Raw genomic sequence first — 19,697 nt, 5'->3', positions numbered from 1 at the left:
CAGGAACGGCAACTGGGATCAGCCGAGAGCCCAGACCGCCAGACAGGTGTGGTGACAAGGCAGCTCTGAGATCAAGATGGGAAGTGAGCCAGTGGGTTCAGGGTCCAGGTCAACAGGGTCCACAGCCAGGCAGAAGCAGGGCTGCGATGGGCCCAGGGACAGACCAACCTACAGCCAGCTCAGCAGGAAGCCAAGGCACCGAGCTGGAACGGAGCCTCCGGTCAGAGGCTGTGGATGGAAGTCCCAGGCGAGGCTGGCCAGGACCGTTAAAGGTCTATTACCACATTCAGAGCCCCGACAAAGAGAGAACACGAATGAGCTGGAAATATCTTCCTACTGATAAATTGCAGCACAACTCACAGGGACAGTGTGAACCCAAACAGATAAGGGACCTGCACAAAAGAATAATGATCATCTATTCTCTGTTTGCAATGGCAATTCTCAGAAAACTATTAATTTACAAACTCAAAGGCTTTCACAATTCATGATTCAACTGAGTAAACTGGTGGCTTCTTATTATGCAAATACATGAAACGTGTTGTTCTGGGAATATAAAACAATAGGTTGGAGCATCTAAAGAACCTTTATTCCTTTATCTGTCATTATTATACCATTCCAATTAAATCCCACATATTTTACCGTAAGAATCCAACGGAATTCCTGCTAGAAATATACCTATGGAGTTGTTGCCTTTTTGTTCTGTGTTGAGTATCCACTGGGAGAACGTTTCTAGGTGAGCTCATGGTCATACAGCTTTCTAACTTCTCTTGCAGCATAGAGAGCTTACTGAAAATGGAGTGACTGTTAGTAATGCCTTTGTAAAACAGGCTTCACCATTCCACCATTTTTTTTAAGGCAACATCTTACGATTTTGGTAAAATCTTTTAATTGTTGTACCTGGTGACTTACAATCTTCACTGTGCGTAAGCTAGGGCACTCAAAGACCTGTGGACAGCGTACTTTTGATTGTCTCAAAAGACTGAAATATCTTCTTACACTTACTTGACTCAAGGGGGAAAAATACTCATCTTTTCGTCAGTCCTTACAAAATGAATTTTTCCTTTCCATTTTCCCCACAGCAAATGAATTAATTATTAGAGCTCCAGTAAGGAGGAGCAAAGATTACAGATTACTTTTGCTTCCTTCCTCGTGATGCCAAACCCTCTGACTTGTTCCTTGATTAGTTAAGGTTAGTTTTTTCAAGCTTTAGCATTTCTGAAGGAAAAAGCTGTTACAGAAGCAAGAACAATAATTTAACAGACAGTCCTACAATCACCAAGGCTACCATATCCTGATAAATAAAGTTGCAGTTAAACATCTTTGGATTGCATTTTAACAAGAAACCCCAAAGCCTCCTACTTTTCAATACAGAAAATATCAGCATATATGGGACTTATCCCTGGAAGAATACATCCTTAGAATTTATTTTACAAGAAACAGGACAAGGAAAACCTTGCATCTCCAAATTACACCAGTTTCACTGCAGTAACATATCGTATCTGCCACTCTGTGCTGTCTGGGGAAGTTGGTACCTGCCCTTCTCCAGTCTTGCATACTGGATTTATCTTACCCAGCCAGGCAGCTGTATTTGTAACACTGTCAAGTATCACCAAGAAGTCATCACGCTTTCTATTTAGAAATCAACAGTTCAATACACAGTCTAAAGAGAAAAATTAGTTTGTCAGCACACACCTAGATCTGCAGCCATTTTGTCCTTATCAGAATAAACTAGTCATAGCACAATTCCTGAGGAGAGCGTGGCAGTGATCCAGAAATGGCAGATTACTGCCATTGCTTTTAAAACGGTCTGGCTAAGCTTTTTATAGTATTTGTCATGCTATATGTTCAGAATTAATTGTTGCCAAGAGATTATCATCTTCATTCAAATTACAGATATAAAATTAACACCATGGAAGTTTTCAGTTCACTGGAAGGTTAAAAGTGGATTTTTTTTATAAACAGTCAAGATCTGGTTTAGGATTATACAAAATCCAGTAGGTTATTTCCATACCTATATTCACCTCCTGCATAATCCACAGTAGGGAAAATTAAGGCAAAAATCAAAGACATGATTTGGATCAAGAATTATCAAGAATCCTTCGATGGTTCACACAGAATAACAGCAGCAATGCTACACCAGCTGGCTACCAGAAAGACTGAAACTTAAAGAATGTGCAGGCAGGTATTAGTTTCCAACCAACTGCTCCAATAAAGCCTTTACTTTTGTATGTAATATTTAACCAAACTACACTTTTGGTGCAGAAAGGATCTGTCTAAAAGGAAAACAAAATATTCAGAAGATGTTCATATTTAAATCATGACAGAAAAAAAATTAAAACACTCAGCTTTCAACTTTTAAAGAGCTGCATTTAGGAGAATTTCAAACAATTTTTCATCGAGTTATAGCCAAGTTCATTTGTGAGATGAAAATACAGGTGTTTGATCAGTGCAATGCTGTATTTCATGCTTTCAGGTCATGAGGCAAAAGAAAAATTAGTAAAGAAGATGCTTTAGCATTTTACTAACCTCAATGAACAGGTCTTTTACTTCTTTTCTTCATATAATTAGCTGCTGCGTAGGGATCAGAGAAGAGGAATAGATGATAAACACAATTTAATTAAGTAGAAATTTAATTAAATAGGATTTCCCAATAAAATTTCTTCATAAAAGGTAACAGACATGGCCTTAAATCCAAGAAAACATGAACTCTAAACGTTACCATTTGTTGCCCCATTGAAAAATGGGAAGTATGGTTTCAATTGTCTCTAGCGCATGAAGTTTACAAGTGAGGAAGCGCATGTTCCAAAACAACTGGTGTCAAACAAAATGTTATGATACAAAGAGCAAAAGTCACAACAGATGTGAAATTATGATTGATGCCAAGAGACCACAGATACATCTCAATGGCTGTCAGTTTCTTGACAGAGCCAAGTTGTTCAGTGCCAAACCATTAACTCAAGTTTGATAGAAGCTGCCCTACAAGCGGAAGCAAGGTCTCTTCACCTGTAGAAAAACAAGCAGTATATATTGAGATGGCCAAATTATTTTAACTTTTTTATTATTAACAGGTTATCCACCAGCTGACTGAATTGCCAAGTAGGAAGCTCTTGGAATACATCTAATTAATTCCAATTAGAGCACCTTTAATAAAATTTATTACGAATCCGCCTCTTTAAGGTTATACCTAGATGGGCAGAAGAAGCAAGGCTGATGAAGCAGAAGTTCAGGTTCAGAAGTACTGAGAAATACGCTCTGAAGGGAACTGCTAACAGGAGGACAGATGTATACAAGCACTTAACTCTCATCTGTGTCACCTCCATTTGACAAAGAAAGGTGGAGAACTTACAGCTATTCACTACCTTTGCTGTGGCAATGCCTTTGTCCGATTAGCTTTGTTTCATAAAGCTATCCGTCACTGAGAAAATGTCTGTAACACCTATAAACACCCAAGTCACTGAATGACTTAGTGGTTCAAAATTTAACAAAGCTCGAAGTAATTTTTTTGATATCTCAGTTGAACCTGAATCTCCACAGACAAAAACCTGATACCTCTTGAGCAACTCCTACTGTCAGTGTAAACTTTTTTTCTGAGAGAATGCTGCTCTGCATGAGTACAGAGAATAAAGTTTTGTTGTATAAACTGACAATAAAAAAAATAAATTAATCTTCAGAACTATGATCTGGAACATCTAAGGCAACAAGGGAAGGTTGGCTAACACATCACACACAAAGTCCCTTCTAGAGCGCTCTGGAAAGCTAGTGTTAATATTCCAAGTCCTTCTGGTTTGTTACATGCATGTAGAGGAAATAATTTAAAAGTACCTACAGCTGAACAGCTGCTTAACTTACTGCGTATGACTGAATTTAAAGCAAAGCGATCTCACAGTATATTGTTTCCACAAAACTGAGACATTTGAAACATTAAAACTAGTTGCTGACACCACACAGCTACCACAGTGCTTTCCTCAAGGCTACTCAAAGCCCACTTTCCTCCAGCTGAAGGTCCAATTTCTTAACACCCCATTGCAGCAACCACATGTGTTCCCCATCAGAAAGAAGATTCTGGCAATAAAACCAGGTGACGCAAAGCCTCTTTAGAGCTCTTGGTGTGTGGCAACATTGCAAGGAATTGAGTACCTACAGTTTTCGTGGATGGGAGGTGGGGTATGAGATGCAGCCCAGTTCCCCTTTTCTGCAGACCCCAGACCTGCTGCCTGTGGTCCCCGATACTTCGGCAGGGTCCTATAACTGGGTCCACAGAGGGGTCTCTTCCAGGGGTTGCAATGAAAATCTATACCTGGAAAACAGAAATTTGAAGATTTTGCCATTTGAAGTTCTTAAGACACTTTCCTGATACTGGTTACACATTCTCCCAATAGAGTCATTACAATTTCTGGTGTCTGGTGTATCACAAGCTGCATGCTCTATTTACACGCAGCTACAACACAGCTACTGCCTGTGAAGATAGACTGAAAAAAAGCAGCATTGACTTCTAAATGTGAATACGTACAAAGAAATTATTCTGGTAAAGCAGTTCAAGTCCCTTTAATATGGTGAAAATGTCCATTCTGGTTGGAAAGAGAAGAAATAACAATAAAAGCACTACTACTTTTTAAATTCTGGAGGATACAACTACTCATGAGAGACTGCTAAATGCAAACAAAACTCAGTAAACAACAGAGTGTATAAAAATGCAGTTTAATCTAAGTTTTCCTGGAGCTAAACACTCCATCTCACTTCATACCACAAAGGGGAATCAGGAGAGGGGGAAAAAAAAAAAAAAAAGACTTGCTCACAAGGAGGGAAAATATTTTAAGAAGTCATTAAAGCAACAACCTTCCCAAAGAGAATAAATCTGAAAAGCAGCAGTAAAACAAGCTGCCCTGCCCATTTTATAAAAGAGCTGAGCTTTTTTTCCCCATTACATGACAAACAATTGGCATCTAAGCTGCCGATTATTTAACCGTGGTGAGACTTTTAACTCCATTTAGAATGGAAAAATATAGCTGCTGTAAATTTTAACACTGCACAAAAATCTACAACAGCTGCCTACGAAATTTACTTTTATGGTTTTTTATCTCTATCTCTACTAGTACTGTTTCATCAACATGTACAGAAAAAATGTTCTCTCTCTTGTGCTGGTTTAAAGTTATTTTTGTCCTAGTCAAAACATTACAAATAACTTTGAAATAATTAGGTAAATGGCAGAGAACATGATTCTACACTGCCATTTAGATGGTTCTGTTTCATTGCAGTTTTTGTGTACAATATGAATACAATGACATTTCTCCACATCAGACAGAGCATTTCATATTGCTTGTAGGAGTGTAAACTCTAATGATTACTTGCCAAAAATTGAAAAACAAACCTGACTGATGATTGTTTCCAATGGTTTAAATATTGTGCTTGCATTCCAACTGAGGACCAGCAAGTGGCATACCAACTACCATTTTGACCATCGTGTTACTAAAACCTTGAATTATATCAGTGCATTGTTTCTCCTCCCCTTGCTTTGAGCAAGAAGATTTTTGCATTGGAGTTATTGATCTGTGTAGTTCTATGCAGTGAACTTGCCAACTAGTCTTTCAGTAAGCACAAACTTTACCATATTGTTTTCTCTAATCCATCTCCAACCTCCACCTACTCTCTATAAAATCTGAGAAAATTAGGATATGAGTCACTATAACCACAATTTTTCTGACTACAGATCAGAGTTTTTCAGGAGTCATTAAATGTCTTGATTCTACTCTTCATGGAACCAGGTAACTGCCCATAAGAGCACCTTCTGAATACACCAACTATTACAAAACCTCACAGTTAAAGCAGGCTTGGGGAAAAATCCACACATGCCTTTTTGTACTCATTTTAAGAGTATTTCAATTAAATAATAGTCTCACTGTACTACAAAGAATGCATAATGAACAAAGGCGCAATTATAGAGGCCACACACTTTTTGAAAACTGTATGTCAGTAAAACAGCAGTTAGTAATGATCTTCCTCAACTGTATGAAAGACGTTGAATCAGAAGAATGCTGATTTCTGTAAAGTATGCCTGCTCAGTGACCACAAAAATATACCCTCTTTCCCACAGCTAACTAGAAAGAAAAATGCACATTAAGGCAAGGACTACTGACCATTAGTTATTGACTTCAAAAGGTCAACTCCTCCAATGAAATCTCAATGATTTTTCTAAAATGATGGACAGAAACCATGTCCCTTGTCCAAAAACTGTCCACTACTAACACCCAAGCAACCAAGCATTCTTAGATTGTTCCATATATGAGGGAAGATAAGCATTTTTCAGCTTAAGGTGGTCAGGCAGGCTAGACAGTTGTTAATTTTAAAAAGCAGAAAATATTAAAGAAAATTAATTAGTAACAAAAGTCAACTGTAAACAATTAAGGACTCCACAGAAACTCTAGCTAATGAAAGATGTTTCCTTCTTTATTACTGTGTAATACTTCACAGAAACATGGTATTTACAAATATACACATATAGACTGCTGATCATAAAATGTTACTGAAGAATTAGTCAAAAAAATCAATTTACAAAACCCAGAAACTTTCCAAAGATATTCTGGCTGAAAAATTTAATGAAATTTCAAGGAGATGCTTCTGTACAGAAAGATAGGGTTTAGCTCCTCAAGGTCTGGTAACATTAGACGAGTTGTGAACCAAGTGAGCTAAGCTCAGCTGTACATTTGAGATGAGGCAGTTTATTTTTTTTTTTTAATATTGTTCTTTTTCACACAATTTCTTGATGGTCAGTTCAACAGGTCTCAGGAGGCACTAGTTTGGATGTTTTTGGAAGCTGCAAGCATTGCTCTCACTTTGGCCATAAGGTCCTGTAGAAAATAAAAGGACAATGATCAGACATGTCTGGGCTTTGACCAGAGCTAAAGTACGCGATTACAAAAACCTGCATGAAAGGGTTAGCTTATGCTCCAGTCACACAGAATAGATTCACAGTCATCAGATATGAAAAGTCCCTGGGCTAAATGAATGAAATAATTAGGAGAAAGTTCCTATGACAGCAACTGAAGTCTGTTTTTACTACAATGCTACAAAGTGCTCCGCATAAATGTTTAGAGCAATTTCTATACAACGAAACACAGAAATCACGTCAACTCAAATGGAAATAAATTATAACTGTTATCTTCACAAAAACTGTAATGAACACACAACTACTAACCACTGAAGGTTCACAAAAAAAAGAAAGAAAGAGGAAAAAAGAGAGAGAGCACTAACAATTACTCTGTAACAGAAAGGATTTTTTGTTTGCTTTGTAAACCTGAACCAAAAATTTACATAGCAGAGCTATTTTCACATATGACAAGAGCGACTGAAACATTAAGGTTGTTGTGAAACCAAACAGCAACTCAGTCTTGCCGAAGTATCCAGTGAGAACAGTGTTACAAAAAGGAAATGAAATCTCATATAAACAGCATCAAGTAAGTGGATTGCAAAAAATGTTCACAAAAATAAGAAGCATGTATCAGTAATGAGTTAAAGTTACTTAAAACATTTCTTCACAAATTCTTAGTTCTTTTAAAGCATTTTTCATCTGAAGCTCTCAAAATACTTCACAGGGGAATTCAGCATCATTATGCCACTTCACAGATGGAAGGATTTGAATGAGAAAAGATACTGAATTAGTCAGGGTCAGCCAGCACACTGGCAGCAAAATGATCTTACTAATAATTAGGCAAATTAAATTTCTTTGGCCTCTTACAAAAAAGCTGAACTAATCTATGTTGGGAAATACCTTGCAGATTCATAACAGTTTCATTCCTCTTTTTTATTTTTTGCAAACAGTAACTAAGAACTGTTATTTTAATACAGTAATCTTTCCTCCTCTTACAGCTGCACTTCAAGCAAGCAGACTAATATCAAACTAGCAAATGCTATGCCATAAGCAATATTTAACCCAAGAAACAATTACCTTTGTCTGAAAGGTATTGTGTTTTTTAAAGGGTGGGATTTTTGCTCTACTTTGAAGACCAGGATGTAGTTCATATCTCATTTCTCATACCAGGTATTTCCATGTATTGTTTGGTAACCTAACAAGTGCTATGATGTTAGTACTCCACTTTCTTTCTCTGGTGTCTATACTTGCTATTTTCTATTTTCCTGAATATTCTTGTTTTGGATTTCTCATTGAAAATGGATCAAATATGGTATGTAAGGTACTAATCTACTAGACTTAATTCCCAACTACAACTAAGTCCCCAGCAAAACTAAATCTTTGAACAATATTAATTTATTGAAAGAATAGTCTATCCATTGAAAAAAATGAGAATATAAAAAAGCAACTGTGATATTATATTGCAAAATTTCCAAAGCATGATTAAAAGCTTTCCTCCTCTAAACTTGGCCTATTCAATTGAAAAAAAAAAAAAAAGCGTGAAGACTCTAAAAGGATGAGTGAAATTAAAAATGTTAAAGAGTGATACCATGCAGTAGCTTTTCAAAAAGGAATGGAATTATTTTGACAGAGGTTAGGTATCTTAAAACTTAGGGAAGCTAAATGCATTTAGATTACTGCACAGCATATATCAGGCAGATACCTGATATGCCATGATTCACAGCAAACTTGAATGTATCAACAAAATCATAACACCAATAGTTCAGAGACATAAACAGCAACAAGGGTAAGATAAGTGAGCTGAAGATACTGCTTAATGCAAAGCATGCACTTCAGTTTGCAAGAGGACATATATTTCCTCTACTGCCAACCCCATAAACTTAACCTTTGCCAAGGTATTCCTCCTTCCTCCTTTCCTCCATCAAACTTGTTAAGAGCACTACACAGTAAGATAGGCTATGGGTAACTGGGGTATTGTAGCATAACGCGGACTTTCATATCTTAACAGTGGATATGTTACAGCACAGTGAGTTTAGCTCGGTCTTTAAAAGCTTGATTAAACTTGAAAGGACAGCAGCTAGAGGAACAACAAAATTGTTTTTCTCATAAGCAAACAGATTAAGAATGCCTCTACATCACAGGCAAAGCTCAGAATTGTATAAGGTAGTAAAACAATGTGATGGACACAGTTAATTAGAAAAAAACCAACAAACCAGACTCTGAATCTGTTTTATTTGTACCTGAGTAATTTTACTCTGCACTGAAGACACAATTGCTGAAGAGATTTGGCCATCTTTTTCCTGAGAAACTCCCCTGAAAAAATAAAATTATAATAAGAAATTTATAGTAAATGTTTTAAAAATGCATTTAACTCATCACCATGATTTTGGATTTCATTGTACAAGTCTCTCATATGTCAGTCAACACTTCTCTCATTCAACTAGAAGCCATGTTCAGTCACAGTCAGAGGAGTCACTTCTACAGCTGATGGAGAAATCAGGACAGCAGCCTAGGGATCTTTTAACAGGACTGTTCTGTAGAAACAATTTAATTGTGAATCTTGCACACACAATTCAAACCACTATCAATAAAATTCTACTTCAGAGAGTACTCCTTTAGTGAGAGTTTCCAATTTCTATCTTAGAATTATGTAACAGAACTTCCTGCACCATATTTACTATAAGAGTATAATAGAGATGTTTAATCCAGTAAGCAACAGAGATCAAATCTCTTCATCAGACTGATGCACACAGTGCTGTCCTCTTAGTGTCTTCTACTTTTAGTATGCCCACATGTCACACACACACAGAGCTCCTTACCCCACAAGTTAGGTCAAAAGATACGCTGGCAGTCAAGAGACATCAGCGCTGCAGTATAATAATAAATAACGTGTATTACCTGGAGCGTTCCTGGCTGGATTCCCTGCTCTCCACAGGAGAGACACTAGTTGAATGTACAGAATTTTTGTGTGTGGATGGTTTGCCTGGTGACATGGATGGTGAAGGAGACCTAGCCTTGGACTTGGTACGTGATCTAGACCGCCTCTTCTTCTTCTTTTCATGGGGACTTCTGTGAGCAGAAAAGATTTTATTGAAGGATTATTTGGAGCAATATTACACTAGCTCAGCTGAAATTACTTTTCACACTTCTAAAAGTTTATACAGCCCTCTTCCACAGGATACTTCTCATGCATTCAGCAATCATTAGTCTTACACCGATACTGCACTTCTATGGCTGTGCAAAACACATTCTCAGCAGCTCTTTATGACATATTACATTAGGCAACTACTAGTACCCGAGGTTCTCACTTGGAATGCTGCTTCATGGGTACACAGAAATCACTGGCCAGTATTTGATCACTTGAAGGATAATAATGGAAAGTCTTTCATTGGAGATTTGCAGAATAGCTTTGCTAGAGGGAAGTTCCTTTCTAAACAACATCAGGCACTTAGAACATAATGAGAAACATTAAGAGTTTATATCCCTTACAATCTTCCTAGCTCATAAACGAGCAAACCATGGAATCATAGTTATGTGAAAAATCTACAGAGCAAATCCATGGTGTTTTTTTTTTTTTTTTTTTTTGCTTTTTACAAGAAATCACCCTTTTCCTTGTGATCCAATCTATACTGCAACAAACTGCAGGCTCAAAATGATAGAAAAAGCTCTTCTATGCCATTCAAACAAACCTAAACCTAGCAACATGTTTTAAGTGCAAATAATTGATGACTTGGAAATTAGATACACAAATATTTGTCACTATGAAAGCTGGAACAAAGGACTTCAGAGTACCTGACGTGTTCATTATTGACATACGGGGAAAACAGAGGTAGCCTCCTCATATGCAATATTAAGCTTAAAGAGAATTAATTTAGTAATATACTAGAAACAGAACTATCAAGTCTTTATATATGATTGTGAATTTATGTCTGTATGATTTACATACCAGTATTGATATTACGGTTAATGCCTTAAGGGTTAGGCAATACCTCATTGTAGGCATCTCTCTCTAGCATGCACTGCTAGAAGTCTACTCAGAAGAACATTGTTGAAGCTTCTAGAACATCTTAAAACACTGTAAAACTTTGATCCATTTTTGAAGTATCCCATCATTCATTCTTTTACTTTGATATTTATTTACTTTTTTTTAAGGAATGTCATACTTTAAAAGCAGCTATGCTATAACATATTAAATTCCCATATAGATACATACACCTCTGATGCTTAAGATTTATTATACAAATATCTGATTTTTATATAGAATTTAACATTCAGGACTGCAAAACCCCCTTAAACTTTTCTTGCATAAATTATCGTTAAGTGTAGAAGAAAAACCCTGCAGCTCTACTAGTCTCTAACATTTTCATGACTATACAAAAAACATCAGCTACAAAGCTAGTTATTCCTTGACTAGATAATTATGTACTGTAATTGCTCAGTTTCTTAAAACATAATATAATCAAGCTGTGAACATATTTCATACTTCACTCTTGAAAATCTCAGCAAACATTCATCATGCAAAAAAGAACATTCTACCATAAGCTTTTTCAGTGTTTTTCATCTCAGATTATGATGAACAAACATCATAACAGCTGAACGAACGTGTCTATCAATTTTCTATTTTTCAAACATTCTATTTCTAGGCTTACTTTTTAATATTTTTCTAGGTACAAAAGCTAGCAGAGGGTGACAGAGCACTGGAAAAGGCTGCCCAGAGAGGTTGTGGAGTCACCTTCTCTAAAGATACTCAAAACCTGCCTGGACATAACTCTGTGCAACCTGATCTGGGAGAACCTGCTTTACCAGGGGGTGGAACCAGATCATCTCCAGAGGCCCCTTCTGATCCTGACCATTCTGTGATCCTGTGATACTCTCTGCAGAAAGTAATTCACTGTAGTCAGATTAAAATGCTAATTTACATTAGACTTCTTTTTAAAGTGACTATGATGGACTGAGATACAGGATAAGCAGAAGAAAAAACAACTGTTGTATTTATTCTGAAGTACACCTCATTGTACAAGCAGTGAGCCAGCAATTCCCAGACAAGACAAAGTAAAACACAGCTTCCTAGTTCCCACATATTTTCTTCTGGAAATATACCTAAAAATTTACAAGCAATGCTAGCTATTCAGCATCACAACCGATCTCAGGTCAATGCCCTGAGAAAGTTTAAAATATTGCAGTACTTACTAATTCTAACTTTCAGTCCTCTGAAAGTACTGGATTCTAAAGTTTGCCTACTTCTTAGTGTAACTATGGTTAATAAACACCACTCAGCTGACTGCTGCCATGTAAGACTGAAACTTGCTCTCAGCCATCAGGCAAAATATACATTACTCGTTCATAGACCCAAGTATGCTAATTAGCTTTTAACAGCCCTTAAACCCAAATGTTGCTTCCATTACACCATTGTGAAGAATCTACTCCATAACTGATGATGAAAACTGGTCTACCACAGCATCTACACCTTTACTTGAAAATTTAACATGTCAGTCCTAACAGGGCTGAAACAGTAGGCCTTTGCAATCAGAGCTGCAAAATATCCTTATCTATGTTTAACTACAACATTCTTTCTTCAGACTACATTTTTTGCACTTACTGCCAGCCATATTTTATTGTGTAGTGGTCTATGTTCCTGTTTAAGGCCTAACAGTTTACAGTTTCCACCTATATACACAACACTGTCTAAAGAGGAATCTAGTTTGTCTCACAATCATCATCATAATTTCCCATGTGGAGTGGTGTAAGTCTAAAAATAATTCATAGCTTAACACACTGAGTGGTCAAGCAGCAGACACACCACACTGCATTACAAATAGCACAGGGCCACGCAAAAAAATTTGCTTGTGTTTATAGGAAGAAAAACATTTATGAACTTCCATATCTTTTCTGTTTAACCAAATTTGCATGTTGCATTCCACAGATGCCTCTGTTATCTCGAGTTGAATGCAAAAAGCTGAATCAGTTGAAGTACACACTGATGAAGTTCTCAATTACACATTAATTAATATAGAGGCTGTAAGAGATGGAAAGTTATCTTAAGAAACAACAGAATTTTTTTAATAATCATCAAGTTGAAAGCGATCTCTTTGCTTCTTATTCTACAAGAGATATGGAGAAACAGGTTAAAGACTAAATCTTCACTGATGAGCAGAAAAAATCTGTATGCTCAGTTTAGTAACTTCAATGTGTTGAGCTTTGTGCACACATACATACAAGCATGAAACATTTTCACTTCCTCGCATGTTGAAGACACAACACACCATAAAACATTAGAGACACTAAACATTTCAAAGCCTTCTGGGCACACACTCTGCAGATGTTTTTCTTCTGCAATTGCTGAGCTGAAATAATGGTTGGTATTCCATTTTGATTATAATAGGTTCAGAGAGACTATATGCAAGGTGCTTTCAAAAAATGGCACCTCTTGATTCGCATTTCATATTCCACTCTACCAGTAAAATAACTGCTACATGTAAAGCACGCTTTACATGTAGCAGTTATTTTACTGGAAACCAGAGTTTCCCATTACTTACGCAGTTATGCTGCGATGTCAAGCAATGCCAGTAGGAATAACATCAATACCACCATACGACCTCTGTGCCAAGGTCATACAGTTTGCACAAGCATTGCATGAAAAATGACCCCACAAGAAGGAAATATGAAAGTCTAAATAAAATCTGAACTCTCACAGCTAGGAGGTAGTAGCGTACTAACGTTCACTGATTTGGTTGTACATTTAGCGTTCAAATGCACGGAAGAATGGGAGAAAAAGAACAATTGCTTCTATTATTATTTTTTTTCTCCACAGTAGTATTTGTCTGTTAAAATAAACCTCCGGAGCATAAAAAAATGTGAGTATACATCACATCAGGCAATGTTTAAAGTCTTTTACAATGCCAGGACATCACCTTCTCCAGGACCAGACATACTTACTTGGAACGTGGGCGTTTCCTACTATTTCCAGGACTATTACTAATGCGATAAGCTGTTGGAACACTTCTTTCATCTCTCCGCCTTTCTGGTGTGTGAGTCCTTCTCCTAGGTGACCTCGATCGTGACCTAAGCAGGAAAAAAAATCCAAAAGTTTGCTTTTTGTTACTTATTTCATTACTTTTAATTCAATGGAATTGTGCTGTCACCAAATGCAAATATAACACTGCTCAAATGTTTATTTTATAACAACATGGGGTATTTAGTCTCCAAGACTTGTCAGCTGCATACAAATTTCCTACCCATCCAAGACATTTAGGATGTAGTTATCCGTTGCTTTTCACTCCCAGTGGGGGAGGGGGGGGATGGGACGACAATTAATTTTTTGTTATTGTCTGCTAATGTCAACTTCTGTATTAGTAGGTGGCAAAGTTTTACTTCAGTCCAGTTACCTTTTGTGGCAAGAGAGCTTATTAACATCAGTATGTAGAAGTCCAATTTGGCTTGAAGCCTGGAATTGTCAGGCCTGACCCTATCTTCTCAAATGAGTGGTATGTTTTTAGAACTGCTGCATAGATAGAGGTAAGATACAAGTTTTTGTTTTTAGCCCATCTCCAACACTGACAAGTCCAGGAAATTTTGTCCCTGATGTCGCAGGATAATCCTAGCACAGCCAATATCTTCACCTATGCAAGTGACCAACAACCCATGATTGGTATTGTTTGGCACTAGCACTTTGACTTGAGGTATTTTTTCCTAGAAAAGTGAGACAGAGAAAAAGATCAAGAGGGGAAAAAAAGAAAGCATGCCCAGTTAAGATCAGAGATCAATTTAAAAGCTTAACTCTTTTTCTCTGTGATTTGGAATTAAGTGGATGTGTAAAAGTAAAACCTGAGTATTTTTTAACAAGAAAATAAATGGAATGAGAAAACTCCTGAGACGTAGAGGGGAGGGGAGAAGAGAGAGAAGGGGGCAATTCAGGGACCCGGTTTGGAAAAAATGAAAGAAAAAAAAAACCCAATCCCTATATCCACTCAAAATTCCTGACAGTAAGTTAGTTTTGTTCTCGATAAAATATATAGTTCTACTAATTTTAATCCTATTTCCTTATTTATTTTAATGCCTTTCTTACTTATATACTGTATGTCATTCCATGTACACCAAACATTCATGTTCTTGAAAATACCTAATTTTCAGTGACTAAAAGACAAGTCATTTGCAAAATCACTGATCTTCTGTGGACTCACACCATACAGATAATATACACAGACACACACTCCTGAGCCATTTCTCTTAAACCTACAACAAAAGAGATCAACTGAAAATGAAAGAAGTAATCATAATGGCAGTTAAGTGTTGCAAATTATCTGGTTTGTCACTTAGAAATCTGATCTTTACCAGGCCATTCAGAAGGATTAAAAAAGGAAAAAAAACCAACAGATTATAAAGTTTGGGGTCAGTCAGACACCTTGACATTTTACCGATTTCCCTCAAAAGAGCTCCAGCAGTCAAATCTTTTCGTTGTCGAAGATGCCTGATAATTTTCCTGCTCTGTTGCTGCTCCCATTGATGAGCTGCTCAGACCCGGCTCCATGCTCAGTGTCCCTGTGGATGCTGTGAGTCTGTGATACGGAGGCACACACTTCACATTCAGAATAAAAGTCCTAGTTTTGGTATTAACTAGAATCCTGAAAAGGCTCAGTCCCTTAACCAAAAGCTGAACCTTAGTGAAACATGCCTATATGGACCAGCCTAAAAAAAGTCCAAACAATCAGAAAGAAAAAAAGCATTAGCTTCATTTTTATGAACTGACGTTTGTGGTTCTACAACATTCTTCCAATCACCAAATTCTAAGAACTTTGGCCGTTAGCTTCAAACAATTAAAACCAGCTTAATAGTTTTACTGCAATACATCAATTATTACTTTCATTAGACTGTTATTTCAAAAGGCACTCTATTCCTTTAAAGTCAGTATCACTTGTGTTTAGAAGGGCCCCTGAAGTTCAAAGGGTTACGAAGCTTGGCATATCTCATTGCAAAATAGGAATTAAAACTACGTGAGTTGCCTCAGCAATAAGAAAATCAGTTTGGAAGGAGAAAAAACACCCAAACAATTTATTTATTTTATTTTTTTACAAAGAACAGCTACTTCCACATCTCTTAAATTCCTAACATTGAGGCAAAAAGTCTCACAAACACACACACAAGTGTACTCTACCCAAACTTACTGAAAAATAACCTGTTGAAGTACACCACTACTAATAGTGGTTTACAACTCATTAACTGAATAAATTATGTGGCTTAATACTACCCTATTACTAGATGGTATAAATATAAATCAATTGGTATCAAAGACAAGTTTAGACTTTCCATCTCTACTCTAGTTCAAAATGAGCATCCATATTTCATCTAACCAAACCACGAAATCATTCGGTATGTAACAAGCGCATCTGCTTCCCTTCCTCTCCTCTCACATACACGCACAAACCACCCTCACAAATATATCATTAGCTTAGATCATGTACAACAAATATCTGTTGGTAGAAAACAGACATTCAGATCAACACTGTCATTATTTACACTTACTGCCAACCAGCTGTGAAACCTAACTTCTCAGCTAGAACTGCACACTGAAAACCCCAGTGACTGACAACCTACGCTCCTTTAAAGAGGGGCACTGTCAGGTACATTTCACATAATTTTTAACGGTGCTTTGAAGTTGATTAGAAAAAAAAAAAAAGGAAAAAAAAAAAGATACTGATGCAGCATTTACTACAGATGACCAAAAGGTACCAAAGGCTGTTTGTTTTCCGAGACAGATTTAATGTAAAAGATGGGGCTAACTAAGTACTTATTTGGAAAGAACTAATTATCTTTTTGGGACTGACGGCTCCAAAGCAATCCACATAGCAATACCTTACAGCACTTTTGGACATGGTTTACTGTTTCCATGACTTTTTTTAACTTTAATCTGTCATATTAGTCTAGAATTAAAGCTGTAAGATACGAGGAGCTTTATGGAAGTAATTTTGGTACAGAAATTTTGTTCCAGAAAATAACATGCATTTATACAGAGAACCACTGTTAGCACACCACATGCCACAACTAAGCCAATACATCTGGGTTCATTATGTAGCTACAGTTTTTTAAAGTTGCTTCTGTAAAACAGGTTTGCTTGTGCTACCCAGAAAAATGAATATCCAGAACACTCTTTGAATCAACTTCACGTTATTTTTCAACTTTAATACTGTTGAAGATGCCTTAGAAAATACAAAAAAATGCAACAGTACAAAAAATTGCATTTTACCACCAAAGACTATTTTTAAATTAAGCAGAGCCTCTAGACCTCTAACAATGCAAAAATAACTAATAAAGAAGTGATATTAAATGGTATAACAGCAAAGTATATTGTGAAGTTCACCTGTAGGATTTCTAAGAACAATATGCAAGGGTGTGTGTGCGTGTGTGTTAAGATGCACAAACCAAAAAGAGAGAGCTTAGAAAAGTACAATGAACATCAACTGAATAAAGAACAAAGTAAGTTACTGCAAATCTCTGTTTAACTTCACTTCCCACATCTCATTCCCTATTAATTTGCCAGAATAAGTTATACGGTAAAGGTGATTTTTAATCTTACTTTTTGAAACAACTCATACAATTAAATAATAAATATTCAAAATTGAGTTTTTAAACAAACGGTCAACTAATGCCTATGTGGGAACCTCACAAAATCTAAGGCTTTAAGATTGTTCCCCCAAATGCAGGGTGCGTGTTGAGTGCCATTATTAAAATTCATTATCATCTGAATGCAATATAGCGTAACGAAAAGTTACAAAATAAGCATGGCTCATCTTTTGGCTATCATAGTTAATTTAAATATAATAGTTCAAATAACTTCAAATCCAAAATCACTGTGCAGGTATGTCAAACGTAATAAGCTACTCTCTAAGAAACAAGGTTTCATAACTTTCTTAAGAAAAAGAATTGCTTGTTATTCTAAATCATTTGATTAACAGCAACTAGAGCAGTAATTACTACAGAAAAGAAAAATTCCAGCTTTTTCCAGTCCACTCCTGAGGTAAAATAAAGCATCAATAGTCACTTTGAGATTTGTAGGTTAGAATATGTTTTGAACAGAATAAAACAAGGCAACAAAATCTCAAACATGCAACATTAGACTGAGACACTCGAATAAAGCATAGTTACTCAAAAGGGATGTTCTACTATGATTCAGCATTGATGTCCACACAATAAAGGCTATCTCTAAGCACCACCCATTTAATATGAGACAAATGCATTAACTTCTACAAACAGTTTACACTTATCCCAGGAGGGTATGACTGTTCACGTAACTATTCACGAGTAAGTTGTAACACCCAATATTTTGGCAATCTAGGAAAAAAATATTGTTCTAGGTGAAGCACTGGGAAAACTAAAGAGCGAAGAGATGTGAAACATGCCATGTTTTGAACGAGATAAAACAATGCATGGAAATAATCTTCTCTGAATCAACTCTAAATAAATAAATAATAATAAATCCCCCCAGTCATATCTTCCAGCTAAGCAACAACATTTGCCTTTTTTGGCAATTACTCAGGTAAGGTATTGTTTTTGCCTAAACATTTGAGAAAACACATCAGTATCTGACTGGGTTACGAATCAGCCTCCCACTCTTGATTACTCTATACATTTTCTGGTTTCAGGAGCAAAAGCTTTAATTTTGGAAATACAGCGAGTATGTTAAGGCACATCAAACACCTTCAATAAAGCAAACCTTCAATCATCACCATTTCTTGTACAATGTGAGACCATGTAGACCCCAATTAGAAAGGCAGGGCCAGAAAAGACTTTAAGAAATAAGACTATTCAATATTCTCCAAACTATAATTCTTGAGACAGAAATTCCCCACAATGGAGCCTTCACAAGCTGTATTAACTACCTTTACCACTGAGACACTATGAAAAGCTTTCTAGTCACTCTGTTACCAATTTAAATCCACTACTTATTGTCCAGACCCCAAGGACGGAAGATGAATGTTCTATTCCCTCTTTGTTTTGGCGTGAAGACTCATTTCATCTTCCCTCAGTCTTCTTAAGCAGTCATTCCAACTCTTTTTTTTTTTTTATAATTCTCAAAAATTGTGATGATTCTCTCTGAACTTCCTCCAGCTGGTTTAATTCATTCTAAAGGATGCACAAAACGGGACACAGTACTCTAGGTGAGGCCCAACAGAACAACAACTTCCAGACGAGGAGATATCTGATGCATCCTGCATAAGACTTGCTTGTCTTTACTGATTAAAGTAAAACAGCACAGTTTCTATATTATCAGATGCAGAAGAAAGGTATTCATTGCAGCTGAATTACAAGAGGTTCAGATTTAGCCATGTTCTTGTGGAATGCTACAGACAGGAAGGTACATTCAGATTTCTAACAGGTCTCCCACCTGACATAATTGCCAATAAAAGTATTTCATATGACCTGCAAAAAGCTCATATGGAATTGGCACCCACTCACCACTGATGATACTGCCTTAAGCTCCCAGAAACAATGGATTTCTGAATCCACTGAGGGGAGAGAGACCCTTCAGAGACCTTTGTTTAAACTAGTACTTGCAGAACAGAAAGACAGGCTGAATGGAAAGCTCCTTCCCATTCAGCTTTAACTTCTGTCAACTTTTATAACGTGCGTAATGTTTTCAGTGCAAGATGTGGTGCAGTTTTTCTGAAACAATTGAGGCTCTGTGTGTCTCTTATTTGATTTGTGCCACGAGGTACACTGAAGATGGCACACAAAGATTAGCTCCAGTAGATGAGCTATTCTTTGTGTAATTTCTCTACCGGCTGAACTACAGCCACCAAAAAAAACCCTTCAAACAACCAAAACATAGTAAGACTAT

At 36.7% G+C, this 19,697-nt stretch overlaps 1 protein-coding gene across 5 annotated transcripts in view; it reads right to left on the bottom strand.

Annotated features, from left to right (window-relative positions):
* Positions 1 to 6,423: 6,423 nt before the first annotated feature.
* LOC121091788 (splicing factor SWAP) overlaps positions 6,424 to 19,697 on the bottom strand; it is a 49,473-nt gene continuing 36,199 nt past the window's right edge. For 3 of the 5 annotated variants that reach the window (XM_040601975.1, XM_040601991.1, XM_040602001.1), the window contains exons 15-19: positions 15,280 to 15,420; positions 13,802 to 13,927; positions 9,764 to 9,934; positions 9,106 to 9,178; positions 6,424 to 6,845 (exon numbers count right to left, since the gene is read on the bottom strand). In XM_040601975.1, the coding sequence (XP_040457909.1) occupies positions 6,780 to 6,845; positions 9,106 to 9,178; positions 9,764 to 9,934; positions 13,802 to 13,927; positions 15,280 to 15,420 (577 nt within the window). In that variant the 3' untranslated portion in view covers positions 6,424 to 6,779. Of the gene's footprint in view, positions 6,846 to 9,105; positions 9,179 to 9,763; positions 9,935 to 13,801; positions 13,928 to 15,266; positions 15,421 to 19,697 lie in introns of those variants that run through there. The other 2 variants (XM_040601983.1, XM_040602011.1) reach the window with 2 other exon arrangements.

The sequence above is a fragment of the Falco naumanni genome, chromosome 1 (genome assembly GCF_017639655.2).
Source record: "Falco naumanni isolate bFalNau1 chromosome 1, bFalNau1.pat, whole genome shotgun sequence".
Lineage (NCBI taxonomy): Eukaryota > Metazoa > Chordata > Aves > Falconiformes > Falconidae > Falco > Falco naumanni.
The sequence above is the reverse complement of the archived record's forward strand: the minus strand, read 5'-3'. Positions and strand labels throughout refer to the sequence as shown.